Source organism: Chinchilla lanigera, unplaced genomic scaffold, assembly GCF_000276665.1.
Source record: "Chinchilla lanigera isolate Chin_1 unplaced genomic scaffold, ChiLan1.0 scaffold00002, whole genome shotgun sequence".
NCBI lineage: Eukaryota > Metazoa > Chordata > Mammalia > Rodentia > Chinchillidae > Chinchilla > Chinchilla lanigera.
This window is the reverse complement of record NW_004955403.1, coordinates 37,459,929-37,486,934: the sequence shown is the minus strand read 5'-3', so window position 1 is coordinate 37,486,934 and position 27,006 is coordinate 37,459,929. Positions and strand designations below refer to the sequence as shown.

At 38.6% G+C, this 27,006-nt stretch overlaps 1 protein-coding gene across 1 annotated transcript in view; it reads left to right on the top strand.

Annotated features, from left to right (window-relative positions):
* LOC106148356 (palladin-like) overlaps positions 1 to 27,006 on the top strand; it is a gene marked incomplete at its 3' end in the record, with an annotated part of 182,881 nt that overhangs the window by 130,417 nt on the left and 25,458 nt on the right. The window contains 4 exon segments of the mRNA XM_013513424.1: positions 12,251 to 12,429; positions 20,630 to 20,696; positions 22,154 to 22,259; positions 24,568 to 24,639. Of these exon segments, the coding sequence (XP_013368878.1) occupies positions 12,251 to 12,429; positions 20,630 to 20,696; positions 22,154 to 22,259; positions 24,568 to 24,639 (424 nt within the window).

The window sequence follows — 27,006 nt, the reverse complement described above, 5'->3', positions numbered from 1 at the left end:
CATTCAAATATAGCGTAGACTCTTCCACCTTGCTCTAGTACGAGCATGTATAAAATTTCCCAGCATGTATCAATTGGCAGGATGAGAAGGTACTGAGGAAACACTTTCTCTTCATATATATATATAGACTTGAAACCCAAAGTTACAATATGGTTGAAGTGTAATTCATATTATCTAAATGTTCTAACAAACTTGTCTGCTGATAAATTAGAATCCTGATCCACAAGACAAACTGTGAGGACGATACTGTTCTTTGCCCTCAGAGTAAACACATGTAGCCATTATCATCAGTGATGTTTTAAAATACAGAAATACACACATTTATATTTCTTATCAAGCAAAGGAACTCCTAAAATTTCTTTGTAGCTACTAATATATGCTATGGCCTTTTCTCCTAATGCCGCCCCTACCCCACCACCCCATAATAGTTTTAGAAGTCTGGGGGAGTTCTGGAGGGTCATGTTTTTTGTTTGTTTTTATCTTTGGCCAAGTCTGTTAAGTGCTTCTGCAGCCAGTTTGTAGAAGCTGGCTACTGTTAGACACAGTAGCTTCAGGGTATGCAGGATGTAAGTACTAGTCTCGGATTGTAGCCAGGCTAGGGGGAGGGAATATCTCTAACTGCAATCAAAAAGAAGCAGGCTTTTATCGGGACATAACACAAGTCATACTTTTCAAAGAAAAAGATTTAAGTCTGTGTCTGGTCATAACATTAATGTTCACACTTTCACAAAAGTTCCAGTCTATTGGAATAAAATGGCAGCCTTAGGTAACTTGCTCTGAAAAAACAGTCGAATGAAATATGCCATTTTATTCGTTGTTTCAATGGCCAAATAAAACAAGGTGTAATTAGTCCTGACTTCCTGCTCCTGCTCATACAACGGGGCCCCTCCCTGCTCCAGCAATAGCTGCACACACACTGGGAACTCATCAGAAGTACTGGAGACAGCTTCCTTGGAAAATGGCTCGCCTTTCTACAAATTTCAAAGTATGTATTTGATCCAAATGGTTGGGCGGGGGAGGCAGGTACAACTTAGAGAATTTCCTGTGCTATTAGTATCAGAAAAGTGGCTGCAAAGTAGCATTTTTCAGGTGTTTGAGATCTCTTATCAGGAACTTGATTCAAGGAGTGTGTCAGATGTTAAATCCAGGTAGGTATGTATATAGATATATGGGGTGTGTGTGTGTATGTGTGTGTGTAAATGTCACTCCATGTTTTTTATGAAGACATTCACTATTTTGGCCAGAATAGTTTCTTCAGGGCCCATGAGTGTTACCTGCTAGAGATATAATTCCTTCCACCTTTGACTTTTCATTCTTGAATTAAAAGCATTGTCTCCTCAGTGGATATTTCAGTTATTATAGCTCTCCTTGGAAAGCTGAACTTTAAATGTGAACTTCTGGAAGGAACCTGAGGTAGGAACAAGGGAAAAATATTAGGGAGAGAAGATTGCTTTGAAAAGGGTTAGTTGGGAAAAGCCTTAATCAAAAAAAAAAAAAGGAGAAGGCGGCCAGTGTAGCTCAGTGAGGGAGCTTGCCTGGCCTGGGTTTGATCCCACCACCCCCCAAAAATAAAAAATTTAAAAATCTGCACAACACAGTTGTACAGATGACTGACAGACAGGGCTAGTTTCTAGTTTAACTTCAGGTACATTCGCATTCTGATGAGGTACTTGATTGGTGGCTTCCCTGAGTCCAAACAAACCACATCTGACCATCATCAAACTACACTGGAGTTGGAAAGCTGTACAAGGAGCCTGGGCTCTTCCTACGGCTCTGACAGGATAGCCGCCAAACCGAGTCACTGAGCTCAGCTGAGCTGATGAAGCTCCAACCAACCGACCGACTGAAGCCTCAGTTGGAGAAGACAAAAAGACAGAGAAAAGAGACACAAGACCCTTTTGAATTTAAAAGCCTCAGCTCCTTCAGAGGAAGTGTATTTCCCCTTCCTTCAGGAGGAAGTGTATTTCTCCTTCTCTGCTTCCACTTCCAATCAGACTCTGCATCCCTTGCCGCCAGTCAGGGTAGCTAGCAGCTCCCTTAAGGCAAGCAACTAGAGGGTAGGGAAAGAGGGAGAATTTAACTGAAATCTATACTTTGGCTTTGGAGAAAGATGTTCCACTGCTGAGGAAGAAGTTGTTTTCAGTGTCACTGCCTTATCACACGCATAGAAAGAACTGCTGGGCTTTCTGGGAGTCCAGATAGGAACTATTCTATGTGAGCTGCTGTAATTCCGGAGATCAAGATGCCGGAGGAACTGCTGTCCCTCCTTTCCCAAGTTTGGCTTTAGGCTCTTTGGGTTTCATAATTCTGAGGTAATCATTGTATTTCAATGGACAAGTTCCAAGAGCACAGGAGATTGACAGCATTGTCTAATAAAACATCTCCCACATTTTATCCCCTTTGGAATGCAATCCAAGTTACAACAATAGCTAATAATTACCTGCCATAGCTATAGCAACAAAATAGCTGAGTGTGCGCCTCTAGTTGTTTTATGTGTGCAATTTCTCATTCTCAGGCTCTGTCTGTAATCCGTTCTTCCCCTCAATGCTTTGAGGGCTTGGAAGCATTCAGTACAAATTATCACACTGCAGGTAACTTTGAAGTGTGACTTGTCAGGTCATGCTGACTTACTTTTGTGCTTGCATAGAGAGTGGATGAAGATGAACCTATTTTTTAACTAACAGGTGTAGCTAGAGAATTTGAGTGGACAAAGGGGTTGGGAGCACTTGTTTTTATTTTCTTTTATGTACTAGAAAGATTATTCTGCTCATGGGAATGGATCTCATTTGTGGAGGCAAAATAATCTTTCAAGTAAAAATGACATTTTTTTTTCAAGTTCCTCTTGCAGTGAGCTAGAAGGAGGACAACAGCTCGTTGTGATTTGCCTGAACCATAATCATCTATTCCTAGTAATTGTTACTGTCTACAAATTTGATCTCAGAAAGGTTGTAGCTTGAGTAATATGTCGTATGTTCACCCTGAGTAATCTCTAAGCTGGGAGGTGGAGGGGGATATTGTTTTCTTGTGCCATGGAAAAGTAGCAGTTTCGAGTCAACAGTTGAGGATAACCAGAAAGAAATCACATTCACTCTTGTACCAAAATAATATTTATAAGATTGTTAAGAGAGGTATGGAAAATATGTTTTAATTCAGGGGCCAACTCTACTCTATTAGTAGAGGCTATCTATAGCACAGATTAAAATCTGAAACCAAGTTTGGGGCCAATGGGAAAGAGAGTTTACCCTCTTATTAATGTGTGCGATGAGTACTGAAAGAGGTAGATGGAAAATGTATGCTAGGTATTACACATCATTATCAGTCAGATGGGAGCTTAGTAATAAATTCAACTCAGTGTTTTTCAAAATGTGCTCCACCTAGCATTGATCTTTCGGCATGATTCTCACAACACATCTTCCATGGACAAGACTGAGAGTGACGCCTGCCATGTTTCCCCCCTAGGAACGCAGTGTATATTGGCCCAACTAAAGCTCTAAAGAGTTCGTAGTAAAGACAAATATTTAACTTAGTTTAACCAAATGTTTTGTAAACCTGTTTGACCACAGAAACCTTTTCCATGTTATCTGTCAACTTGCTGCAGAACTAGTTTCTGGGGGCACATTTGAGGAAACGCTAGTCTAGATCATTTCTTGCATTTCACAAACAAGGAAATTTCAGCTCCAAATGAGAGAATGATGGACCGGAGTCACCTTGGCTGGTCTGTGGACCCAGCAAAATGAGAATCCGTGGTTACCAACTCCCAGTTCTAGCTCCTTCCTGCAGCATGGCTGTGGAAAGTATTAGAAGCAATCTAAGATTTGAGCTGCTTCTGGCAACATAAATATCTAGTGTAGATTCCACTTGTGTATTTTTATAGTTGTCTGTAAGGATTATGATTAAGTATCTGCATATTTCTAAGGTCCAGACACAAAGCTACCCTTCATGGTCAAAACAAAATAAGATAAAATCATTTTAAAAGTTTAATTTTATTTGAGCTAGTCCAACCTCTTTTATCTTTCTTTGTTAGGAGATAAAGTGATTATTGAGCAAAGAATCTCTAGACATGAGTCTGGTTTTGGTTTAGAATCTATTTTATCATTTTTGGGGCTTTGAATTTCAAAAAGCCAGTCTATTTATTGGTCTCCTTTGGATCACAAGGTTAAAGTACATCTGTTGTCTACACAAATTTAGCTATTGGCTTTCAGCTAAGCAGTCATGAAATTATAGCTACAGTAAATTTAGACGAGGACTAATTTCACTTCAGTCTGCTTATAAATCCACATGACAGAATAAACATTGCTTGTCTTGTGGTTAATGTGAACACATGTAAAAAATTAAGAAATCTTCAGTGACAAGACAAAAAATACTCCATAAAAATTAATTGATGTTTAATTGGGGATGCATGAAATGCAATACTTACAGATGGCCTCCTATTGCATTTAAGCGTAAACAAAACTCATTCCGGGCCTCATTACCAACTCAGTTTTGGTGGTTCTCCAGTTCAGGGCAGAGCCCCACCATTCCCTTAAGACAGAAAAAAACCTGGAAAGTATAAGCACTGAACCACTGATCTCTCTGGGGTTTTCCCCACCCTTTATCTCCATTATAATGGCATTAAGGAAACTAGTTGCTTTAGTTTTCTTGTAGCATGGATGCCCATGAAGCCATGTGGCTCTTTGTACTTTAGGAGGGTGGGAAGCTGGAGGTTCAATTTACCATTCTGCAATTATCCTTGACACCCCTTTGAAGATAATTTCTCCAGGAAGTAAAAATCAGTGAAGTTGCGAAGAAAAAAGGAGACATCTTTCAACATAACTTTGTTTCTCCATGAGCACAAAGAAACTGACTTAGAAAATAAAAACTCAGTCTTTCAAGGCTTTTACTTAATAAGCACATGATTGTTTCCATTAAATGGCTTCTGAGATTTACAATTTTTCTTTGCAGAGTTAGAGAACATTAGCCAAGATTCATTGATGAAGACTTATAAATTTTACAAGTCAGATTTGTTTCATTTTAAAAACCACATGTTTAAAATACAAGTGCACAGAAAATTTCCATAATACAGTTGTGGCTCAATAAAGTAAAAATTGCCAAAAGAGACTGTCATTCATAAAATGTATATGTCGTGCTAAATGGTAGTATTAGAATAACATAGCCAAGCAATGCCATCTGTGATTTTTAAAACATAAACTATTAGTAGACCTTACTGGAAAGTGTATATTACACTTTGCCAGTGCATTTGTTGGTTCCTTTCATTTATCAGTTGAATTTATTCTCATAAAAGTTAACATTCACAGCCCTATCCTGGGAAATTAGTGTGTCCTAAGCATTTCCCAGATGGATATCCCAGCTCCTGTACTCAGCTCAGAGCCCTGCTGCCCACTGACAAACAAAAAGAAATGCCACATGGGGAGGTCAACTTTTTTTTTTACATTTCCTTACACTGACCCAGAATGGACACGGTAGGGAGTTTTTAGGGACAGCCATTTGCTCAGAAGCAGCTGCCATGGTCCTCCTGACTTTAGCTATCTTCCTGGCCCCCTGTAACCAAGCAGCCCCAGGGCTGCAGACAGATGCAGTCTTCTCTTCTAAAACCAGGACTCAGCGGTTCCTTTAACCTCACCTTGAAACGTAGAAAGTGAACAATTAAATATGGAACTATTCTGTGTAAAACACTTTCTTGGATTTCAATCCACTCACATCCTGCTGGTGCCATAACATGATCTTTGGATTTTTTGGCATCCTGTCATTTTTAGCTGGAATGTTTGGAAGATCCTGGGGGGGAGGTCGTGTAACCAGAAAAAAAAAATTTTATATATACATATATATATGATTTTAAAATCCCAACACATTGAATAAATAACATTTCTTACAGAGCTTTAAATATCACAATCCTTTTTTTCTATATTCTATAGTCCTTTATGAATAAAAAAGGAAAATTCAAAATTTATTGTCTATGGATGTTATCCTCTCTCCAATGAATGTTTCAATTTAAGTCTTCTTCTTAAAGAAAACCTAAATTGGTAAGCATAAAGCTATAATCAAGATTGTGAAAGATTCTATGGTCCAGTGATAGAAAAGCCTAGCCTCGTTAGACTCATTGCCTCCATCATTTTCTTATGCCTCTGGTTGGGTTTTTGTCCGCCCCCCCCCCCCATTAGCCTCTGATACTAGCATCATGCAATAAGAAAGCTAGTTTAGCTGATGTCTGTAAAGCCCCTTGTGAATGTATAAAAAAATTGATTGATGAATGAATGAATGAATGAATGAATACGACTATAGCTCCTCACCCTTTACATTTCATTTCTAATTAGTGCAAAGTTATTTTCATACCCTGTTTATGGCCTTGAAATCTGACTGCCAGTCCTAACTGGTTCACTCCTACATTAGCATCGCTTAGTTCTTTTGAAGGGGGATTTACCAAGCACACAAATATTTCAAGATTTGCTTCTCCAGTTTCCCTGAGCTCCCTGCTATGTAGCGATTACATAGCTGCTTAGCAGCTGCAGCAGAGATTAAAAAAGAGGAATCAGTAAACTTTGTTAAAACATGTTTATATCCACAGTAGAAAACTTGATGAGAGATAGAGCCAAAAGCATTGAGAACAATGGAATTTTCAAGATTGTCTAGATTAAATTGTCCACGTTCTTCTTCATTCCTGTAGCTAAATGAAGTCACCTGTATTTAAAAATATAATGACAATGGCTTTACAAGGTTGTTGTGAAAACAAAATTAGATCATATGTGCAAACTGCATAACATTTATAGGCATTTGATATATTAACCTTCCTTAATTTGAATTTCTATAAATCCTTAAGAACAATCACTGTATCCACATATTAAATCATCGCTTCATCTGAACTAGGAGTATGCAGTTACATGCTTTGACAATATTTTTTGTTGGTGCCAAGAATTGAACCCAGGGCCTTGTTCGTGCTAGGTAAGTTCTTTGCCACTGACCCATATTTCCAGCCCTATTTTAACAATTTTACAGTAGAAAATTCAAAGAGTGATTCAAGTTGATCTGTATTTGAGGTTCATAAGATTCAATTTTCCAGTGTGTTATCTAGTGTACTATATATTAGCTAAATGATTTCCAGGTATGAAAGCTAGGATAAGCAATGGTCCAGGGGCAACCTTAAGCAGAATTGTACCTAAGTTGACTCTGTTAGCCACATAACAAGCTTCCATACACACTCCCCTCTCAACCACTCTTACTTCATTTTAAATAGAAAGGAATTTGAAGCTCTGAAGGGAAGAGATGCTGTGTGTTCTACCACAGACCAAGCTGAGGATGGCAAAGGTGTTTCATTTCTGATGTCAACTTTAGTTGCTTGATAGTTTCCCTGAACAGCTAAGCTGAGACTTCTGAGACCTTCCGTTTCACTTGCAAAGAACATTCCGATCGCAAAGAAACAGGACGGTGTTACTACCTGTGCCACTCATTCACGAAACCTGCTCTTTGTCGTATTTGCTATGTTGTCCAATTGTGCTCATTACACCAGTATTGTTTTTCCTAAACTACACTAACAGTAAGAATTTAATGTGGACAGAATTTCAGGAGGTCAAAATGTAATCAACAGACCTGACTTCTAACTATTCCCTAAAGAATACTAAATGTTTTTTAAATCCTTTGCCAAGAAGCTGTTAGAATTACAACCTCTAAGAAATTTCACAGCAGGGCTTGGTGGTGCATGCCCATAATCTCAGTACTCAGGAGGCTGAGGTAGGAGATTGCTGTGAGTTTGAGACCAGCCTGAACTACAAAGGGAGTCCAACGCCAGCCTGAACTGTATAGCAAAACCCTGTCTCAAAAAGACAAGAAAGAAAGAAAGAAAGAAAGAAAGAAAGAAAGAAAGAGAGAAATAAAATTTTAAAAAAGAAACTTACATAGGACTGTAGCACACACATCTCATGTCCAGTATATGATGTTAAAACTTTGAAACTGGTGATGCACGCTTGTAATGCCAGCATTCTGGGAGGCTGAGGCAGGAAGACAGTAGGTTCAAGCTCAGCCTGCGTAATTTAGCAAGACCCTGTCTCAAAAAAAAATAAAGAGAGGGTGGAAATGTAGTTCAGTGTGAAAGGCCCTGGCTGGGTTCTATCCCCAGGGTTAAAAAAAAAAAAGAAAAAAGTCAAAACTCCAAGAATTTCTTAGTTTATTTAAGAAGGTGATTTATCATTGAGTTTCTGCATAAAGAGTGGACAGTGTTGATTTCCTCTGCTACATTTACATTAATTAGATTATTTTGAATTTAATTTTACCCTTTTTACATGCACTTCAGCTTGAGTTAGTGAGAATCTGAATAAAACACTCTCCAAATACATCTTAAAGCAGAAACTATGACAGATATTATTTAAACTATCTGTTCAATGTTTTCTTCATTTGTAAATTGATTCTCTTTTAATTAGCTCAGTGAGAGTATTCTCTGTACTAAAATGTGGGTTTTATAATTACTCAGTTATGGCAAAGGCAACAAGTCAGGAAATGACTGCCGCTGAAAAGACACAGCTTGGGGTCAGGCATATAGCTCAGTGGCACGGTGCTTGCCGGGCAAGCTCAGGGTCCTGAGTTCAATTCCCCTTTCCAAAAAAAAATCAAAAATGAAAAGACATAGCTTGTAGTCCCAGCACCCAAGAGAAGGAGACCCAGCCACTCCACTGCAACTACAGAAGGAAGCACCAAGATCAGTTAAAGGCAGGGAGGAGCAGAACAAGAGCCTTTACTATGGCTTCCATAGGAGGAGACAGAAAAAGGAGGCTGAGCAGATGTGGATAAATCCATTCAGATAATTTCATTTGGCTCTCGGGTATAAAAACTATGCTTGATCAGGGAGTACCTGGGCCTGGGATAGTGGAGCAGACAGACAGTGGCCCTGAGGAAGAGCCCAGTGGAGAAGCCAGGGGCCCAGGGCTGTGGATTGGGTGCTTTGCATGTGAAATTCCTGCTCAAAGGAGAGTCATTTAGTGTCTCAAGGAGCTGGCTAATTCTGGCAGAAATAGTCTCTCCAGGATCAGCAAAACCCCAGATGTCAAAGCAGCAGAAATACAGAAAATCAAATGGCATGATTAATACATTCCATATACCCAACTTTGTGCTAGAACCTCGTGAATAAGTTAATAAAACCAGGACTTGACTGTGGAAAAAGTTACATTCTTGTAGGACAGAAAAGTACTGTACATGAAGAACTAATTTCCACATCATGGAGAAAGTTAAATACCATGGATGTGACAAAGACAAGGTGTTGAATGCGCTGTTGCTGAGAATGCATTTACTACCTTAATCTTTCTCACAGTATTAAGATATATTTCAAGTATTTTGATGTGCTGTTTATTTTTTTCACCCATATAGTTATCATTATTACTCAGTTATAATTCATCTTAAATTATTTTCCAAAAATGAGTTCTGAGGAATCAATATTTTAGCCTTTTTCAGACACAGTAGGCCACAGATCGCTTCATGGGAACCATATTCTAAGTCATGTGTGAGAGACAATGAGTATTTTTAAACCACCAACTATGTGCCACACACTGGATCAATAAAAACAGCTTTAAATGCATCTTTTTTGTAATCAAGTAATCCATTTTTTAGATGGGAAATAAGACATAAATACATTATGTAGCAATTGTATACAAGGAATCAATACAGAAGAGGTCGGCAAGTGGTGAATAATTGATTGTCAAATGACCGATGTTAAAATTTGTAAAGTAGAGATGGGAGGAACCAGCAAAAAGGATATAAATTTGCCTACCTATGTGCAGGGGACCAGAGATAGAAAACATAAAGCGCGGTTGCTATGTGTAAGAAGTGAGTGACACAGATGGCAAGCCAGGACTCTGAGTGCAGGTTAGTGCAGACCAGGGCCATCAGGCCGGCCCTGAACGGACTGCATGCACGTGAATGGTCCGAGGGATCCAAAGTGATTCAGTAGATTTGGGGTTAAGTTCAAGATGCGGCATGCCTGAAAAGCTGCTGATCCAAGGTCACATTTCGAGAAATAAAATGCAAGAGCTGGCAAAGGTTTCTCAAAGAGCTTAGTTAGTGCTCTGCATCTGCAGACAGTGGCCACTACTTCTCCACTTGTCATCGTGTGGCAAAGCCATCACGGACAAATGTATAAATCAGCATCGCTTTATTTTTTAAAGTGTATTTATGGAATCTGAAATTTGAACTTTATATGATTTTTAGTGTCACAAAATAGTACTCTTCCTTTGATTTTTTCCACATATTTAAAAATGTGTAAGTTGTTCTTCACCCACAGTCGAGTAAAAACAGGTTTGCAGGCTATAAATTTGGTCAGTTAGAGGATATGATGCTACATTCACGTGGTTGACAAAGGTTTCCCTGTGGTGTACCTTCTCCAAAAGAGACTAATCTTTCCTTTAAACCTTTCTTGCATTTTTCATGCTTCATTTTTCTTTCTGATACTGGCTTTTTACCTTTTTAATTAACAGAAAGGTACTACTGGGCAGTACAGACATGCAAACTCCTCAGTTTCTGAGTTTACCAGGCTAAGTTCTATCACTTGTGTTAAGTAAGGCAATATCTTCTGGAAAATGCTCAGCAAATGTACATTCAGCTGAAGTTGATCTGTTGAAAAAGGCTTTGGCTTGCCTGTAGTTAAGGGAAAGTGGTCTCTAAATGGGATTGATAAAGAAAATAAAGAATTCCTACACGGAGAAAGTACAGCAAAGAAAAGTAAGCGAGTAACCCCTCCAGGCTATGTAGGAAAAAATAAGACCATAGAACTGTATGACAGAAACAGGATTAGTATAGAAAAATGATAGAAAATAAAGCAAAAGCCAAAGTGTGTGAAAGGCCTCAGTAACAGAACTGAAGTTTAAGGACTAGTTTGTGTAGGGGAAAATTTCAAGAGTATTAATCGGATGAAAATATAGCAAGAATTTACTGGAAAAGGAGAGGTCAGTTAAGCATAAAGCCACAGTGAATGCTAATGGCCTTAGAAAGAACAGAAGAAAAGAGAGACACTGGAAGATGGTTCTAGGCTGCATAGTTCTCCAAGTTTTATGAAAACAAAGCCATATGTTGCACTAAAATCAAGAAATATTTCCCTACTCAACTGCCTCCAGAATAGTGTGGGTCACATTGCATATAATGCTCAGTGGGCTGATTATTTTATGCTCCTTAATTTCCAAAATCTTACCTGTCCATTTATGAGCACCCTATATTAATTTTCAGCATTGTTTCCTGGGTTAATATTTGGAGTCAGCAAACTCATTTGCTTCATTAACTTTATCTTCAAATTAAATATAGACAAGAACCTATATTATGCTACTCTAAAGAAAACAAAATTAGGTTATCACGTCATAGTTTCACAACAGGACACCCAACCCAAACAATTTTAGGAAAGTTTAGACTCAGAGAAAAATCTCTGTTGCAGTTAAGAGCTAAACAAACTACACAGTCCCAGAGACTTCATTTCTGCTTGTTGTAAGTGACACATTCCCACATATTTAGTTAAAAATAAATCACATCTAGGGACTTGGGGGAAAGATCTTTTAATGTAAAAGTGATCAAATGCTGTTGAGAGTTTGAGGTGTGAAGGGGAGAAAAGAGCGTGAGAAAGAACCTATGTTAACACAGCCTCCCACCCACAGCCCTGCCTGCTTGGGAAAAGAAAAGCGCTGGCCAGTAGGAATGAATTACAGTCTAACTACTCCGTTTCTCAACAACGTGGAGGCCAAGGTGGTGTGCCTCAAAGTTCTGTAAATACCAGAAATGTGGAAGCCATTATATCTGTTACTGGTCAGCTGATCAGAAATGAGGATCAACAAATATCACTGCCTGTGATTTTTTTTGAACCTAATGATGCTGCCCTTAAGATTTTAGGTATATTTGAGCATAATGTTTATACTACTTTTCTCTTTTTCTCTAGCTAAGAATAGTGGATAAAATGGTAATAAGTGTGTGAGGCATTTATTATGAAACATTTCATAAAACACTTTGAGTTTCAGTTTCTTTTCATTTTGTAACCAGAATGGTGTAAGTTTAACAAGGTCCCTCAATTTCCAAGTTGATAAAATATGCAAGATGCTTGGCGAAGAAAAACATACGGGAATTGTCTAGTCATTAATTTCACAGTCTAAGATGAAGAGTTTCCATGAATTGACTCAGATCTTTTATCAGACAAATGTCTTATTGCAATAGCACCTGGCCTTTTATTTCTACTTTTTTTAAAAAACACCACCATTTCTCTTACTCTGCTATCCTTTGACCTCCACTTGGCCTGCAGGTGGTTCTGTGAGGGGAAGGAGCTACACAACACTCCTGACATTCAGATCTTCTGTGAGGGTGGGGACCTCCATACCCTGATCATCGCAGAGGCCTTTGAGGAGGACACAGGCCGCTATACCTGTCTGGCTACAAACCCCAGCGGCTCAGACACAACATCTGCAGAGGTGTTCATTGAAGGTAAGGAGGAATGCCTGGGAAAAGAGTACCAACAATCCTGCAACCGGAGGACCATTATAGGAAGCATTGAGAGTATGTTTTTCCAGTGCAAACAGCATGATAGCATTGTGCTTCAAACCTCATTTCTCCTGAAAAACTGAAGAAATTGATCGGTTCTGACACTGAGACACAGATCAGTGTCTAACGTCAACATTCGTCCCTTTTAATTTAAAATGTTCCTGCTAAATTTCTGACGCGAATTTATTTAAAGTGCAAAATAGCAAACTTATTTTTTCTTTCTCAAGTAAATGAAGCATGGGAACATAATTGAAATATCATTTTAAATGATTTAGGAAATCATTCATGGGGAATTTTAAGTAACTGAATATTTTTAAATGTGCTCATTTTTATTAAATTGTAGAACTGTGCCTCTTTTGTTAAGACTCCATTATTCTTGCTAAATGTACTACGAACTTACAATCACTAGAGAGGAATAATTTAAAAAATAGTGTACTAAACACTGTAGGAAATATAGCCTCTTTTAAAAATGGTGCTAGGGAAACTGACTATTCATGTACAGAAGTTTGAATCCAGACCCATATCTTTAACTCTGCACTAAACTAAAATCAACATGTATAAAAGAACTACATGTTAAAACAGAAACGCTTAAACTGCTAGAAGATAAAATAGGTAAAACTCTTAAAGTCATAAACATAGGCAAAGACTCATAAACAGCACTGGTTGCATGAGAAATAGTAACAAAAATCAACATGCTGGATCAGATCAAATTAAAAAGCTTCTATGTAGCAAAGGAAACAGCCAACAGAGTGAAAAGACAACCTACAAGTTGGGGAAAAAAATTTTGCCAGCTATTCCTCAGACGGAGAGTGAATATCAGGAATATGTAAAGATTTCAATACAATTAGAACCCCCAAATAACAACCCAGTCAAAACACGGGCAAGTGAAATGAACAGACTCTTCACAGAAGAAGTACAAATAGCCAGTAAGTACGTGAAGAAATGTTGAACATCACTGGCCATTAGAGAAATGCAAATTAGAACAATACTGAGATTCTATCTTACCCCAGAAAGACTAGCCATCATCCAAAAAAATCAAATAATAACAAATGCTAGCAAGGCTGAGGGAAAAAGGAACCCTTCCACATTGTTGATGGGGATGTAAATTAGTATAATCACTAAGAAAATCAGCATGGACATTCTTCAAAAAACAGAAATTCCATTTGATCCAGCTATTCCCCTTTTGGGTTTTTTCCCCAAGAGTTAAAGACATAATATTACATTGATACATGCATACCACTCTTTACAGCAGCAAAATGCGTGATAGCTAAATCTTGGAACTCTAACCCTGAGTTTACATAGAACACCTTAAAAGGAAATGCTTTATTTGATTACAGGCTTACTAGAAATGTGGTGAATTTTGGAATGTATGGCTTCTACACTACAGATATTAAATGAAGTCATTAGATTTAAGTAATATCCTATCAACTAAATTTAAGTAATATCCTTCCAATTTAATTCAGTCAACACTTACTAAGGCCCTACTAAGTACTACAGAGTACAATATAAATATGGTTAATACACAGACTCTGGATACCAGGGAGCTCCCAATGTAATAGCAGGGATGGATAAATTTTTTAAAAAATCAAATGAAATCAGAATATAGTATAAGATGATAACGTATTATAAGTGATAGAAGAGAAATTATATATTATGTATGTCACATATTATATGGTATATAATTATACCATATTATATGGTGTATAAGAACTTATATACCATATTATATGGTATATAAGAACATATTATATGGTATATAAGAACCATGTGAAGATATGTGAGCTATCCCTAGTTTTCATCTAATAAAAGGAAATATTTCTCTATCTCTGAAACCATTTTCATTATCTAACCCTGATGGACCCCAAATGCTGAGAACCTTGATTTTAATTTTCTTTAATTAAATGTAGTTCTAAGTAGAAGCTTCAGAGCTGTCACTGAAGCCAGGGGGGTGAGCTACTCAGTATGGGGATAGTAACCTCATGTCCTGTATGCCATGTACTTCCATGCAGGGTTCACAGTGTTCCCCCACAGTACCACTAAACTTACTTAGCAAACCAGCCTCAGGTTTTGAGGTTTTCAGTAGACTGTGTGTGACTTTGGACAAGTTGAAGAGAGGATGAAAGAACTGGGCAAGACCAGAATAAAAACCACGCAGGTTCATCTTTTCTAAGACTTACGTTAAGTGCGTTAGCAAACTGGTTCATTGACCTGGGTACGGATAATAACTTCTAATGAGAAGTTTAGTGTGATTTATCCCTAAAAACAATTACACAGAATGAGAGAGCTACATTCTTAGGTTCATGTTATGACTCAAAGTAGTAAGTCTTTATACTTACTAATTCCAGCACTAAGTTAGATTCAAGCCTCTTCCTACTGAGTTGCTTCCCCAAGAATGTTGGTAGCACTACATCAGCAGACACTGAGGGTCTGCCAGAGGGTAGAAAGTTTTCTACACAATTGTAGATCTCAACAAAACCTTCTCTAAATTTTAGCAGTTTGCCAGTTGGAAACCATCTGAATTCCGCTGTTTTGTGCACTAAGTTTTACAATAGTACAAAAAAAGAAATCATAGCTCAAGAACAACAGCTAGCATTTGTAGATTTCACTAGGAGGCAAACGATATTCTTCAGTTTTACATGGATTATCTCCACTGGTCCTTACAAAGTCATCTGGTTATTTAGCTAAGGAAACTGAAGTTTAGAGCAGCTGAATAACAACCAAAACAGCAGGCACGCACGTGTGTACACACACCAAAGCAGCCCGACTCTTCAACTTAACCTCTTTGCTGCTACAGAGTAAAATTCCAGTGAACTCATTATCACGGGGGCCACTGTCACTCTTGTTTTCATAATTTAAGATTTGAGCACAGCCTTTTTCAGAGAACATAACAGTACTTTTGCTCCATCCTCAAGTAAATATTGGGTGACTACAACACGGCAGGCAGTGGATCAGCCCTGAGGAACACGTCAGGGAATCAGGTAGCTCCTGACACACCAGAAGAGGGAAGAGACAGAGCCAGCAAAATCCTAAATAATTCCAAATACCAGCAAGTCTGTAAAGTTCACCAGGAAAGCCACTCGGAAGAGATAACATTGGATCTAAGACCAGAGCCCTGAGAAGGAACCGGTAGGGAAGAGTGGGAAAACGGCGCTCCTGACACCGGGAGTGAATGCAGAGGCCCCGGGTGGGGAGCAACAGATGGGCAGTGGGAGCAAAAGGACACACCATGGGGAGGGGGCGCCCCACGGGGCCTTATGGTCACTGCTAGCATTTGGCCTGGATTCTAAATCAAATTGCAAGCTATGGAGGGTTTAAACCGCAAAGTCACATTATCTGATTTGAAGAGGAGGGTGTGTCTGTTTGCTAAAGTTTGCTTCTTTGTTTTGCAGTGCTGGGAATCAAACTCAGGGCCTTTGACATGCTAGGCAAATGCTGAACCACTGAGTGACAACCCCAACCCTTCTAATTGGAATTTTAACCTGTTGCTTGGTTTAAAATTAGGGAGCGAGTAGCCTATTGCAGCAAGGCAGAGGGGTATGATGGTGCTCCGGGAGGATATGTGTAAATAGGAAAGAGAAACCAGACACAGACCCTCAAAGTCCTGCAGCGGGTTAGATTTCATGGAAACAGGAAAGGAAGCATCAACTGTGAATACCCCATGGCTGTTGGTTCTACCATTTGTGTGAATAATGTTGCCAGTCTCTGAAATGGGAAAGACTAGGGAGGAATAGTATTAGGGGATGGGACAATTATGTGCTCTGGTTTGAACAGAAGTTTCAAATCCCTCTTGGATAGTCAAGGGGATGTCACAAGTCAGTATTTGGACACATGAGTATAGTCTACTGCACTGAGTAAGAGGACTTGATTGGGGCATCTGGACATAGATGGTAACTAAAGCTGTGGGAATACACACAGTACCAGACAGGTCCACCCGGAAGAAAGAGGAGCTGGGAAAGAGAGAAGGTCCTAAGTCTCAATCTGCAGCCCTTCCACCTGTAGAGGCATCTAGAAGAGGAGCTGCCAGCAAAAAAAATAAAAAGGCAGAGCCCCTGGGGCAGGAGAGAAGCCAAGCAGAGTGCTGTTAGGGGAAATCGCTGCCGGAGGGAGAAGTTGCTGGCTGTGCCCATGTCTGCTGAGAAGTCAGTCCAATGAGGGCAAGGAAGAAACCACCGGATTTAGCAACTATGGGTGTTGTTGGTAACTTTAGCAAGAGGGGACTGGGGATTTGAGAAAGAACCAGAAACCAAATGGAATGAGTCGAGGAAAGGTTGCAAAACATGGAAGAAGTAGCTGATACTAGATACTCACTGGGGAAGTTTTGCTTAACCACCAGCACAGATGTGGAGCAGTATCTGGGAAGGAGTAGGGGATCATGAAATGTTTTTTGCGGTTTGTCTTCAGGCAGGAGGTACTAGAGCGTGTTTTTATGCTGATGAAAATAGTACAAGAAACAAAAATAGAATATGAAGGAGAGAGAGAGAGAATAAGATGTAACATCTTTGAAAATGGGAAAAGAAAGGATATCTGGCCCGTATGTGCACTAGATAAGGAGGAGAGTGCCCTCGAGGATTAGTTGGCAATGAGTCTCAATTTCACAATATAAATAGGAAAGACAAACATGTGACATAAACGTAAACATCTCAACTCTCCTCCCTCCTCCTGTGATTGTAAAATGGATTATACAGATCATTACAGTTTCAAGAGTTTGCAAGAAGAGTAGGAAGTTGGCCCTGATATATGGAATAGAGGAAGCTGGATTAAACCAGGCATTGTGCTTAAAGAGGATTTAGATTTGGATCTGGTAGAGAGGTGGGCAGGGCAGCCAAAGAAAATAGAGTTGGGCAGCAGCTCACAAGCATCATGCCAGGTAGCAGATCCTGCTTACAGGTTCTCGGCGATGGGCGCCCTGTAAGAGGCATTCGGAAGCCAGCTGTGATGTTAAATGAATAATCGCTCTTGCTGATGGCAACAGGGTAAAGCCCTGGATGACCGGACCACCAACGTGCCTCCAGTATCAGTTAGACCTCTAAGCATACATTTCCTTTTGCTAGGTGTTTAGAACTTGTGAAGATACAAAGCGTACAGCTTGGGCTATTCTTGACATGGCTTATTTTTAAATAATTGTTCCTAACATTTTAAAACAAGCTTAGTTTCTTGCTTCGTGACTTTGACTCATTATCCAGTGCTCCGTACGTTCTTTGATTTCTCTGTGTGTACATGAAGAAAATTACATTGATGTCAAGATTGACTGGTTAATCCCCTGCCCAGAATGTTGCCAGGCACAGAGTGTAGGTTATAAACACGATGACAATTGCTTCATTTTTTAAAAATCTAAAACACATAAATACAAAGAAGACGTAAAAAGCATGAAAGTGCATATAATCTTACTGCCCAGTAACAGTCTCTTTTTTCTTTTCTTTTTCTTTTTTTTTTTCTGCTTTTGATGCTGGAGATTAAACCTAGGGCTTACACATGTTAAACACAGATTCAACCCCTAGCCATCCCAGTCTCATGACTTTTTACATGTGTATGTATGTTGCTTTATATACTCTTTTGCACCCTGTTTTGTTTTTATTTATTTATTAGCCTAATCTATGCTCTCACAAACAAACATCTAGCCATGTCATTACCATTCGTCTTTCCTGGCCAGCTGGTGCAGGGCAGATGACTGACGGGGGAGGGGAGGGAGGTTCAAGGTGGCTGAGGCGGGAGAGAAGAACCGCCTGAGGGGCGGGGAGGGAATTCACTGCACCAACAAGGGGATTTGATCTGTCTTCTGCCAGAGCTGCTCTGACACCTGAGAGGTAAGGTGACATTGAGATTTCACAAGGGCTGGACAGGTGCACAGAGATAAGTGTATTCTCATTCCAGGGACACACACTTTTTTTAACCCTTCACCTTTCTTTCTCTGAAAATCTCCTGGAGAAAGGGAGCAAGAATGACTTATTTTTCTCTTTCTGGTGCTGGAGATGGAATCCAGACCTTGCACTGCTTGACAAGCACTCTGCTGCTACGCTACACCTCAAGCCCGTGAGTGGTGCATTAAACAGAGGTCATCTGAGGAAATTTTTTAAAAATGATTTAAATATTTGAAGTCAGGTGAAACACAGCTATTTTCTGGCCACACTGAGCTTGCGTGGGAGAGCTTCCAAAGGACTCTTACCAGCCCTCCCTGTCCGAAGCACCTTTATGACTCCAATTATATTGGTCTTTCTGTCACTCAGGCCTTTCTAATTACCCATGCTTCCATGTTATGTATTATTTACCATCTTTACCGTAGTTAATTGTCTCAGTGTCAGCCCTGTGTTTCTAGATGTCTCTCACCCTCTGCTCACCAGCAGGCTGTGCTTCTCCAAGCAGAGTCCATTCCCTGCCCCCAACCAGCTTTGCAATTCTCCTGTTCCATGCATTCATTCTAGAAGAAGATAAAGGCCCCACCCTGAGTAAGAACAAACCTAAGCACCTTGTGGAATACAGACACACAACACCTGAAGGTCACCAGGGGCAGGAAAAAGTCACAGACAAAGGGTTTGAGACACATGAGTGTGGCTCTTGTCTCCTGGTTATGTGACTTCATGCAAATTACCTAACCACTCAGTTCCTCAATTTTCCTAAGTATTGGATCTAACTCACTTCTTAGTGAGGCTCATTAATGTGATTAGAGAGCCTAGTAGACTGCCAGGAAAATAGTAAATACTCTCAAATTGGTAGTTTCCTTCTTAGCCCCGCCTCAGTTCTCAGAGAAGTAATAGTTTTCTCCCAGATGCGATAAGTTACGTACAGGATGTAAACATGAATACTGGAGCTCAAAGAAAACAGCACAGAAAAATGACTGGGGTGATCTGCAAAGACACAATATCAAGAAATACTGGGTAAGCATATCCTAGGAGAGTGAATAATATAACTAACTACCAGTAGAAACAGATTCGGGGAATTCTGACTTACTGAAACTTATGCATCATCTAATTCTTTAACAAGAAAGGTGTGCTCTAGGAAAATTAACCTGACATAAGGCAAAGATGGATCTTGTAAGGGAGAAAAATGGGAAGATAAAATAAAGAGTCTGTTGTAGTCCAGAAGCCAGGTGAAGAAATCTTGTACCCAGTGGTTGTTCTAGAAATAAATAGGAAGGGAAAGCTCGATCATTCCTGCAGAGTTACCTAAGCGTCACTGTTTTCAACCTCAACAAAGGATAAGAAACATGTTGCAGTAGAGTCCTGGAAAGAAATTCTAGACAATCATCCAAAAGAATGAAGTGAACATATGTATTCTAAGTGTACTGATGACAGGCAAAAGCAATTACGTGACTGTGAAACTGCAAGACATAGAGTGTGAATGTTTGTGCAAATGTACATAAATATTTATGTGTTGATGTATTAAACTTATCTGAAAAATATACCAGTGTAGGTCAAGTTGTATTTAGGAAATAACTATTTTTTTCTATAAGCAGATATTTTACAAAATAATTCAGATAACCCAAATGAAATGTGTCTTAGAAACATCAAGAATATGCTTTTAACCATTACAATTACATCAAATCTGCCCCTTAAAATCCCGTGACATGAAATATACAACCATTAAAATCTGAGTATAGTTTACCTTTAGGCTAAAAATCTGATGGGATCCTTAATTCGGGAATAGATAAAAACGAATTTGGGAGGGTCTGAATCCAAAATCATTGACCCTCTCATTTAAGAATGAAGCCACTAGAGTCAAAAAGTATCTTCTCATTAACAAGTACCAAAGACATTCAGAAGCCCACACCATATGATCTTGTACGGTTAAAGTTAAAACCATAGATATCAGTCCACACAAAAACTCACATATATTTATTTCACATTTTTAAACTATGTGAAAGTATAGTTGTGATAGCCAGTGATAAAAATGAAACTAATAATAAATATGACATTAAAAGCATGTTGACTTGAAGGAACCTCTTTATAGTAGTTCTTCTTTAAAATGATTTTCTGAAGAAAAAGTACAATAAAAACAATATGAACCTGAACATTCTCCATTTTGTTGTGTCTTTAACTCAAAAATAAGGCTGCACGGTACTGTTTAAAAATGAAGAAATTACTCTTTAAAAGGATTATAGGTACTACTAATATATTAACTTTGTCATTACTTTTTCATGTTTTTGCAGGAGCCAGTTCAACAGATTCTGACAGTGAAAATTTGGCTTTCAAATCAAAAGCTGGAGATATGCCACAGTAAGTATCTACAATTCTACCAAGTGTCTATATAACAAAGAATGATAACAGGATTGCTGAGGTCTGAAGTCATGTGTGTGGTCCATCAGAGATCAAATATCTGAATCTGGGACACAGTGTTTAACTTACAAATTTGAACTCTAGGTCTGCATTTCATCATGAGTGTGTCAAAACTATATCCAATGTTGATTTCAAAGAAAAACATCTCACTGACTGTGAATGTGTGGAAAGAACCGTCACATGGAGAGAAAAATCATTTGAATTATTACAAAAATGTGGAGGATCAGAAATATCTAATTAGGCCAAAAATATATTTTCATTTGGACAAAATCTATGTCTAGTTAAACTCAGTACTGAAAATCACAAAATTTAGTTATTCTTATAAAGACATGAGTTAATAAAACATCAATATCTTAATTATTTTGCAAAAGTAAAATCAACCAGAGTTAGGTAGAAAATGCCATTAATGTTGCGATATGCTAAAAAATGTCTGTGTCAGTATATACACAGCAGTTATATCCATTCAAAATACTGATCACCCTGGTTTAATCATTCCACATATGTGCACATCAAATATTCACTAAACCACATACATATGTACGGTTCAAGTAATAGTAGAGTAATATATAAACTTTTATATCCATTCAGCATCAAATCATTGTAGATGCTAAAGGAACCTGATAAGATCGTATACTTCTGTTTTAAGGTAGAGCTCAAGTCCAGTGACGTCACAGGACTTGCTCGAATCTGTACAGTCAGCTGGTTGGCAATAAAGGAGCTAGAAACTGATTCTCCTTAACCTTTTGTTTATACTTCACTAATATTTAGGCATTAAAAACAGACAAAAATTACAAGATGCTCTCAACAAAGTTAGAAACCAGGACAAAGAACAGCTGCTGGACTTGGTATATGTGCTACCAAAGTGAACACCAACAGCTACATTTAGGACAACCAAAGCTTTGAGTAAAATACAGAATTTAACCCTAAGATTTTAAATATATGTGTACTTAAAAAGATTGGATCTTTCCCAAGTATGTCATTTTCTCTCAAATCTGCCAAGATGGTCAGTATGAATACATTACAATCTTTAGCAATGACTGAGTTACCTCTAGCTACTTTTCTTTTATCCATGTTTTTATTTAGCTAACTATCTATAAAGTACATTCTACACATGTGCTAACCACAGCTCTTCTCGTTGTACATTACAAGCTCTTTTCTGAAACAAATACAGTTGAAGCAGATTAAGTATACAAGGGGCTGGGGATTTAGCTCAGCGGCAAAAGCGCCTGCCTGGCAAGCGCAAGGTCATGAGTTCAGTTCCTGGTACCAGAGAAAAACAAAAAAACAAAAAAAAAAAAACAGATTAAGTATACAAAAACCTCCTTGTAGAAATATTTCAAAAAATAACACCACTTAAAATAAAATTCTAACTGAACACTTGCATTTCTATTTCCCAGAGCTCAGAAGAAAACAACTTCGGTTTCCTTGACAATAGGATCATCATCTCCAAAAACAGGAGTGACTACAGCTGTGATTCAGCCTTTATCTGTCCCGGTTCAACAGGTAATTGTGCCTCAAGCTATAGCCCATGAGGAGCTGAATTCATTAGCAAACTGCTCCATTTTAAGAATACAGCTTTTATTCTAACTAGCATACTCCCTTGAAATATTTTTAAGTGGAAACAAAACCAGGAAAAAGAAAACTGGCAATTCTTTTTAGTCCATTAAAAAGCAATCTTTAATCAGAGTCACATTATTAATCAGTCAATTTTCACATTTGCTTTAGGAACTTCTGTTAAAATGGCATTTAATTGTCCTCAGATAGAATACTTATAAATGAGATTCCCCCATTCTTTAAACCTAAGTTTACTCCCAGCTAAGGAATACTGTCTGCCTTATGAGTATCATCGTCCTTTTATTAGCCTTCATAATGCACGATACATGCTCTGCAATATAGAGCGGATGCGAACAGCAGAGAAAAGGCATTTGGGTTCATCAACTTGAATAGAATCACCCAGTATATGACACTGTGAGATAGCATTTATCGTAGATATTTTGTTTAAACCCCTAAACCAGAGTAAAATTGTAGAAATACCTCTGATCAAATCAGTGGATTTTTCTTTCAGATGTTTATGTATTGACAAGTATTTCTTTAGATGCTAAGCAGTGCACTAGATATTTCTTGGAAAAAAAAAAAAGCCGCAGCCAGATGGCAGTTAGGGTGCAGTGTCACTTTGATCAACTTTGAGATCTTCCTGGGGATTGATGGTATACACTCTGGGTGCTTCCAAATGGTCATAGAAGTGTGACTGTGGGTGCTATATATGGTCCCAGGTCAGTTTCCTGTCTAGCACCATTCCTCTATTTTGCTTCCTGGCAACCAAGATTTGAGCAGTTTACTTCACTACACCCTTCTGCCACGATGTTTCGCCCTTGGAGCTAGATGATCATGGGCTGAACCCCTTGCAACCATGAGCCAGTTAAGCCTCTCTTCTTTTAAATTGTGGGTGTTGGGTGCTGCGTGCCAGCAACAGGAAAGCAAATACAAGCCCCATTCCCAAACAATGTATAAAGCAGACTGAGAAACAGGAAATATACACATGAAATACTTGTTGAATATGACAGAATTTATTAAAACCTCAAAACAGAAAAATACATTTATCTACAGAAGTAAATACTATAATGATGTCAAGAGACTCATTCTAAATGGTTTTGCTTCTATAGAGAAACATTAAATGGAAGGTAAAGTATCCCACTTTTATAGTTGGGAGAATGAAGTACGCTGGGAAACTCCATCACTTTATTGTTATAGGCAATGTGATGGAAAGGTTAACGCTGTGGAGCCAGAAAATCTGAGTCCCAATCCCAGCTCAACCACCTGAGGGACCTTGAGTAAGTAATGTAGCCTCTGTGTGCCTAGTTTCTTCATCTATAAAATGAAGATGACCAACACCATCTATCTCACAGGGCTGTCACAAAGACTCAGTGAGTTAATCTTCATGGGACATTTAAAACAATGTCTGGCACAGAGCAAATGTAATAAAAATATTTCTGCATTCTTTGGATGTCAAAAGACAGTGAAAAATGAGACCCAGACCCCTGAATCACAAGCCAGTAAAAAGTTTTCCAAGGATAATGAAGAAGGTCCATTACTGACTAAGCATCTCTGCAGTGCTGGCAGCGTACTCCATGAGGTCCTGTAACATATTTAGACACATTGTAACAGGTCACCATCATTTTGGCTGAAGATGCCAATAATCATTTATATTAGTGAATAAATCCAAGTTATTGGAAAACGATGACTATGCACAAAGAAGTAGTTACAATGTATTACTCTAAAGTCTATGCATTTCCCCAGAAATGAATGCCATTTCACCCCTCCATTTTGCACAACAAGAATAAAAAGTATTCCTTTTTCCCACATTCCCCGAAATTCTTTTTGAAAGAATACAAGCTGAAACTAGGATAGGTAGATGGTTGATCATTTGCTTTACCCTCCACTGCTAACAATGAATCCAGACTGCATTTAAAAATAAAATAGAACACCTGTAAGGACTTCTGAAAGGACCCCTGTGGAAGCCCCACACACAGAAATCCATTTGGTAATAGCATTTAAAAGCTTATAGATCCCCTAGGACCTGGAGAGTTTTTACCTTGAATATCCTTTTGAACAGAGAAGAGTAGCAGATGTGAACGGAGGAAGTGGAACAGCGTCTGTGCTGTAAGAGTAGACTAGCAAATGATATATGGTGATACTTTCATTCACTTGTTTCATTCCAGTAGAGCTGTCCCAATAAAGAAAGCTTTCTTTAGCCCATCCTTTCAGCCATGTATATATGTAGGATCTGATCCATGTGTCTCTGCATTTTCAGGTTCACAGTCCAACTTCATATCTCTGCCGTCCTGATGGAACCACAGCCTGCTTTCCTCCAGTTTTTACAAAGGTCTGACATCTGGAAGTCTCATTCTCAGTGTTTGCGTTGGTCCTTGGATATCATTCACATGTGACTTAGGGCAGCAGCCTTTAAAAATTAAAATGAATAGCTTAGTAGACTGATATCATGGCTACCTTGGAGGCTAAATAGATGTTTGTGGAACAACTGCTACATGACTGTAATCTTGTGAAAAGTCTGAGTTATGTGGATGCGGACAGGAACCTGACAGCCTAAAATCTAGTGAGAAAGCTATGATGGGTAGAAAAAGCACAACACAACGCAGTGCTTTAAAAAACCCTGCCCCACAAAGAAATTGCATGGGAGAACTAGCAAATTTTATTAAAATTCAAAAACTACTTTTTAATTTTCAATTGCAAATCAGTGATTTCTGTTTTTCTAAGCTTATGATTTCTATGCCACTGCTCCAGTCAGAGATGATTCTACGTAGTATTTCTTCTTTTTCTGCTTGCTTCTTTGTTTGTTTTTGATTTGGGATTTTTGGAGAAAATTATAAAACATTATTGAAAGACTTTTTTTTTTTTTTTGAAAGACATTTTAAAAGGCCAAAAAATGGAGAAACTGTTGTGGGCTGGAGGACTATAAAGCAGTCATCACTCCCTTAGCCTATATTTAATGTGAATCTTGCAAAATCCCACTGAGCGCCTCACTTCTATTTGTTTGATACAGACCTTAGTAACTTGATTCTAATAGCTGTATGAAAGAAACAGTAGGTAAGAAAAGCCAGGGCACTTCTGAAGAAGAAAAATAAAGAAGTGTTAGAGAATGAGTTCAATGTGTCCTATGAGACAGGAAGTCTTTCTAAAGCAGAGTAATTATGCTACAGGTTTAACACCCCTAATCTTTTTCTTTTTTGCATCCATTTTGGCTTTTTATTTTATTTTATTTTTTATTTTCTTATTTTTTTATTTTAAAGAAAGGAGCACATCCCTAATCTCAAATGCCCCCAAATCTAAAATTATTTGAGCACTGACATGATGTCACAAGTGGAAAATTCCACAGTTGTCATCCTATGATGGGTTATAATCAAAATATAGACATGTTAAAAGCAGTGTAAAATTACCTTCAGGTTATGAGCATAGCTATTTATGAAAAAGAAATGAATTTCCTGTTTGCCTGGGTTCCATCCCAAGATAGCTAGTTATACACATACAAATATTTCAAAATCCAAAATACTTCTGGTCTCATGAATTTGGGATAAATTATACCCAGTCTGTAGTGTGATACTAGCACAAGGCTGGACAGATTAATGAGTAATCAGAGTGGAGCCCACAGAGATATAGCACTATGTATAGAAACTTGCAGGTCACTGAGGAAAGAATGACTTCCTCACCAGAGGTGAAAAACGTCCAATTGAACACCTACCTCCCACTCTTCACAAAATCAGTTCCAGGGAAACTAAAGACAGATGTGAAAGCAAACCTACAAAACTGCTGTAAGGAATGCTTTTTTTTTTCTCCTAAATCAGACAGAATCCAAGCATTATTAAAGATATTTCACAATCTGTTTTATTGTTTCCAGTGAGCAGAAGCAACAAATGGTAACAACCAACAACTCTGAACCTCCTACAGAAGTTATTAAAAAGAGATAAAAGTCATACAAAAGCCTCCTGAAACTATAAGTCGTTGTAATGCCAATGAAGTTTGCCTTTGGTGCCCAGAACAAGAAATAGTTACAGAGAAGTGAATGCTATACACTCAGGGCCTAGTTTAAGAGATTTCACAGGCAGATTTTCAAGGTCATTGCCAGGAGGGTATGACCTCGTGCACTGTCAAGCAAGACTCAGGAGATTTCAGAGAACCAGGGCCTTTGAAGTTCATACAAGTGACATGAGGAGAGGAAAAGGGGTTGGTATGGTTTTGCTTCTCTTGAACAGAGAGTTAGACCACAGTAGGCTGGCATGTGTAAGTGTTACAGAATTCCTCCTTGGCATCAAGAGGAGTCCTGATATCATAATGTAAGTGAATAAATAAATCAGACACACAAGCTTAAATATCACAGTTTCTTTTATTTGAGAAACCCAAAATATAAATAAAGAGCAAAATAAAAGATACATAATAGCAGCTGGGTGTGGTGGCACAGGACTGTAATCTCAGCACTTGGGAGGTTGAGGCAGGAGGATCTCAAGTCTGAGCCTAAGCTCACAAGTGAATGAGACCTTGTGTCAAAGTGGAAAAAAAAAACAAAAACGGAAAGGGTTGGAAGTGTAGTTCAGTATGAAGACCCTGGGTCCAATTCCCAGCACATATGCCCATGCACACACACACACACACACACACACACACACACACACACATACACACACACACACAAATCCTAAGTATAAAACTCCTGTTTCCTGCATTGCAGTCCTGCTTC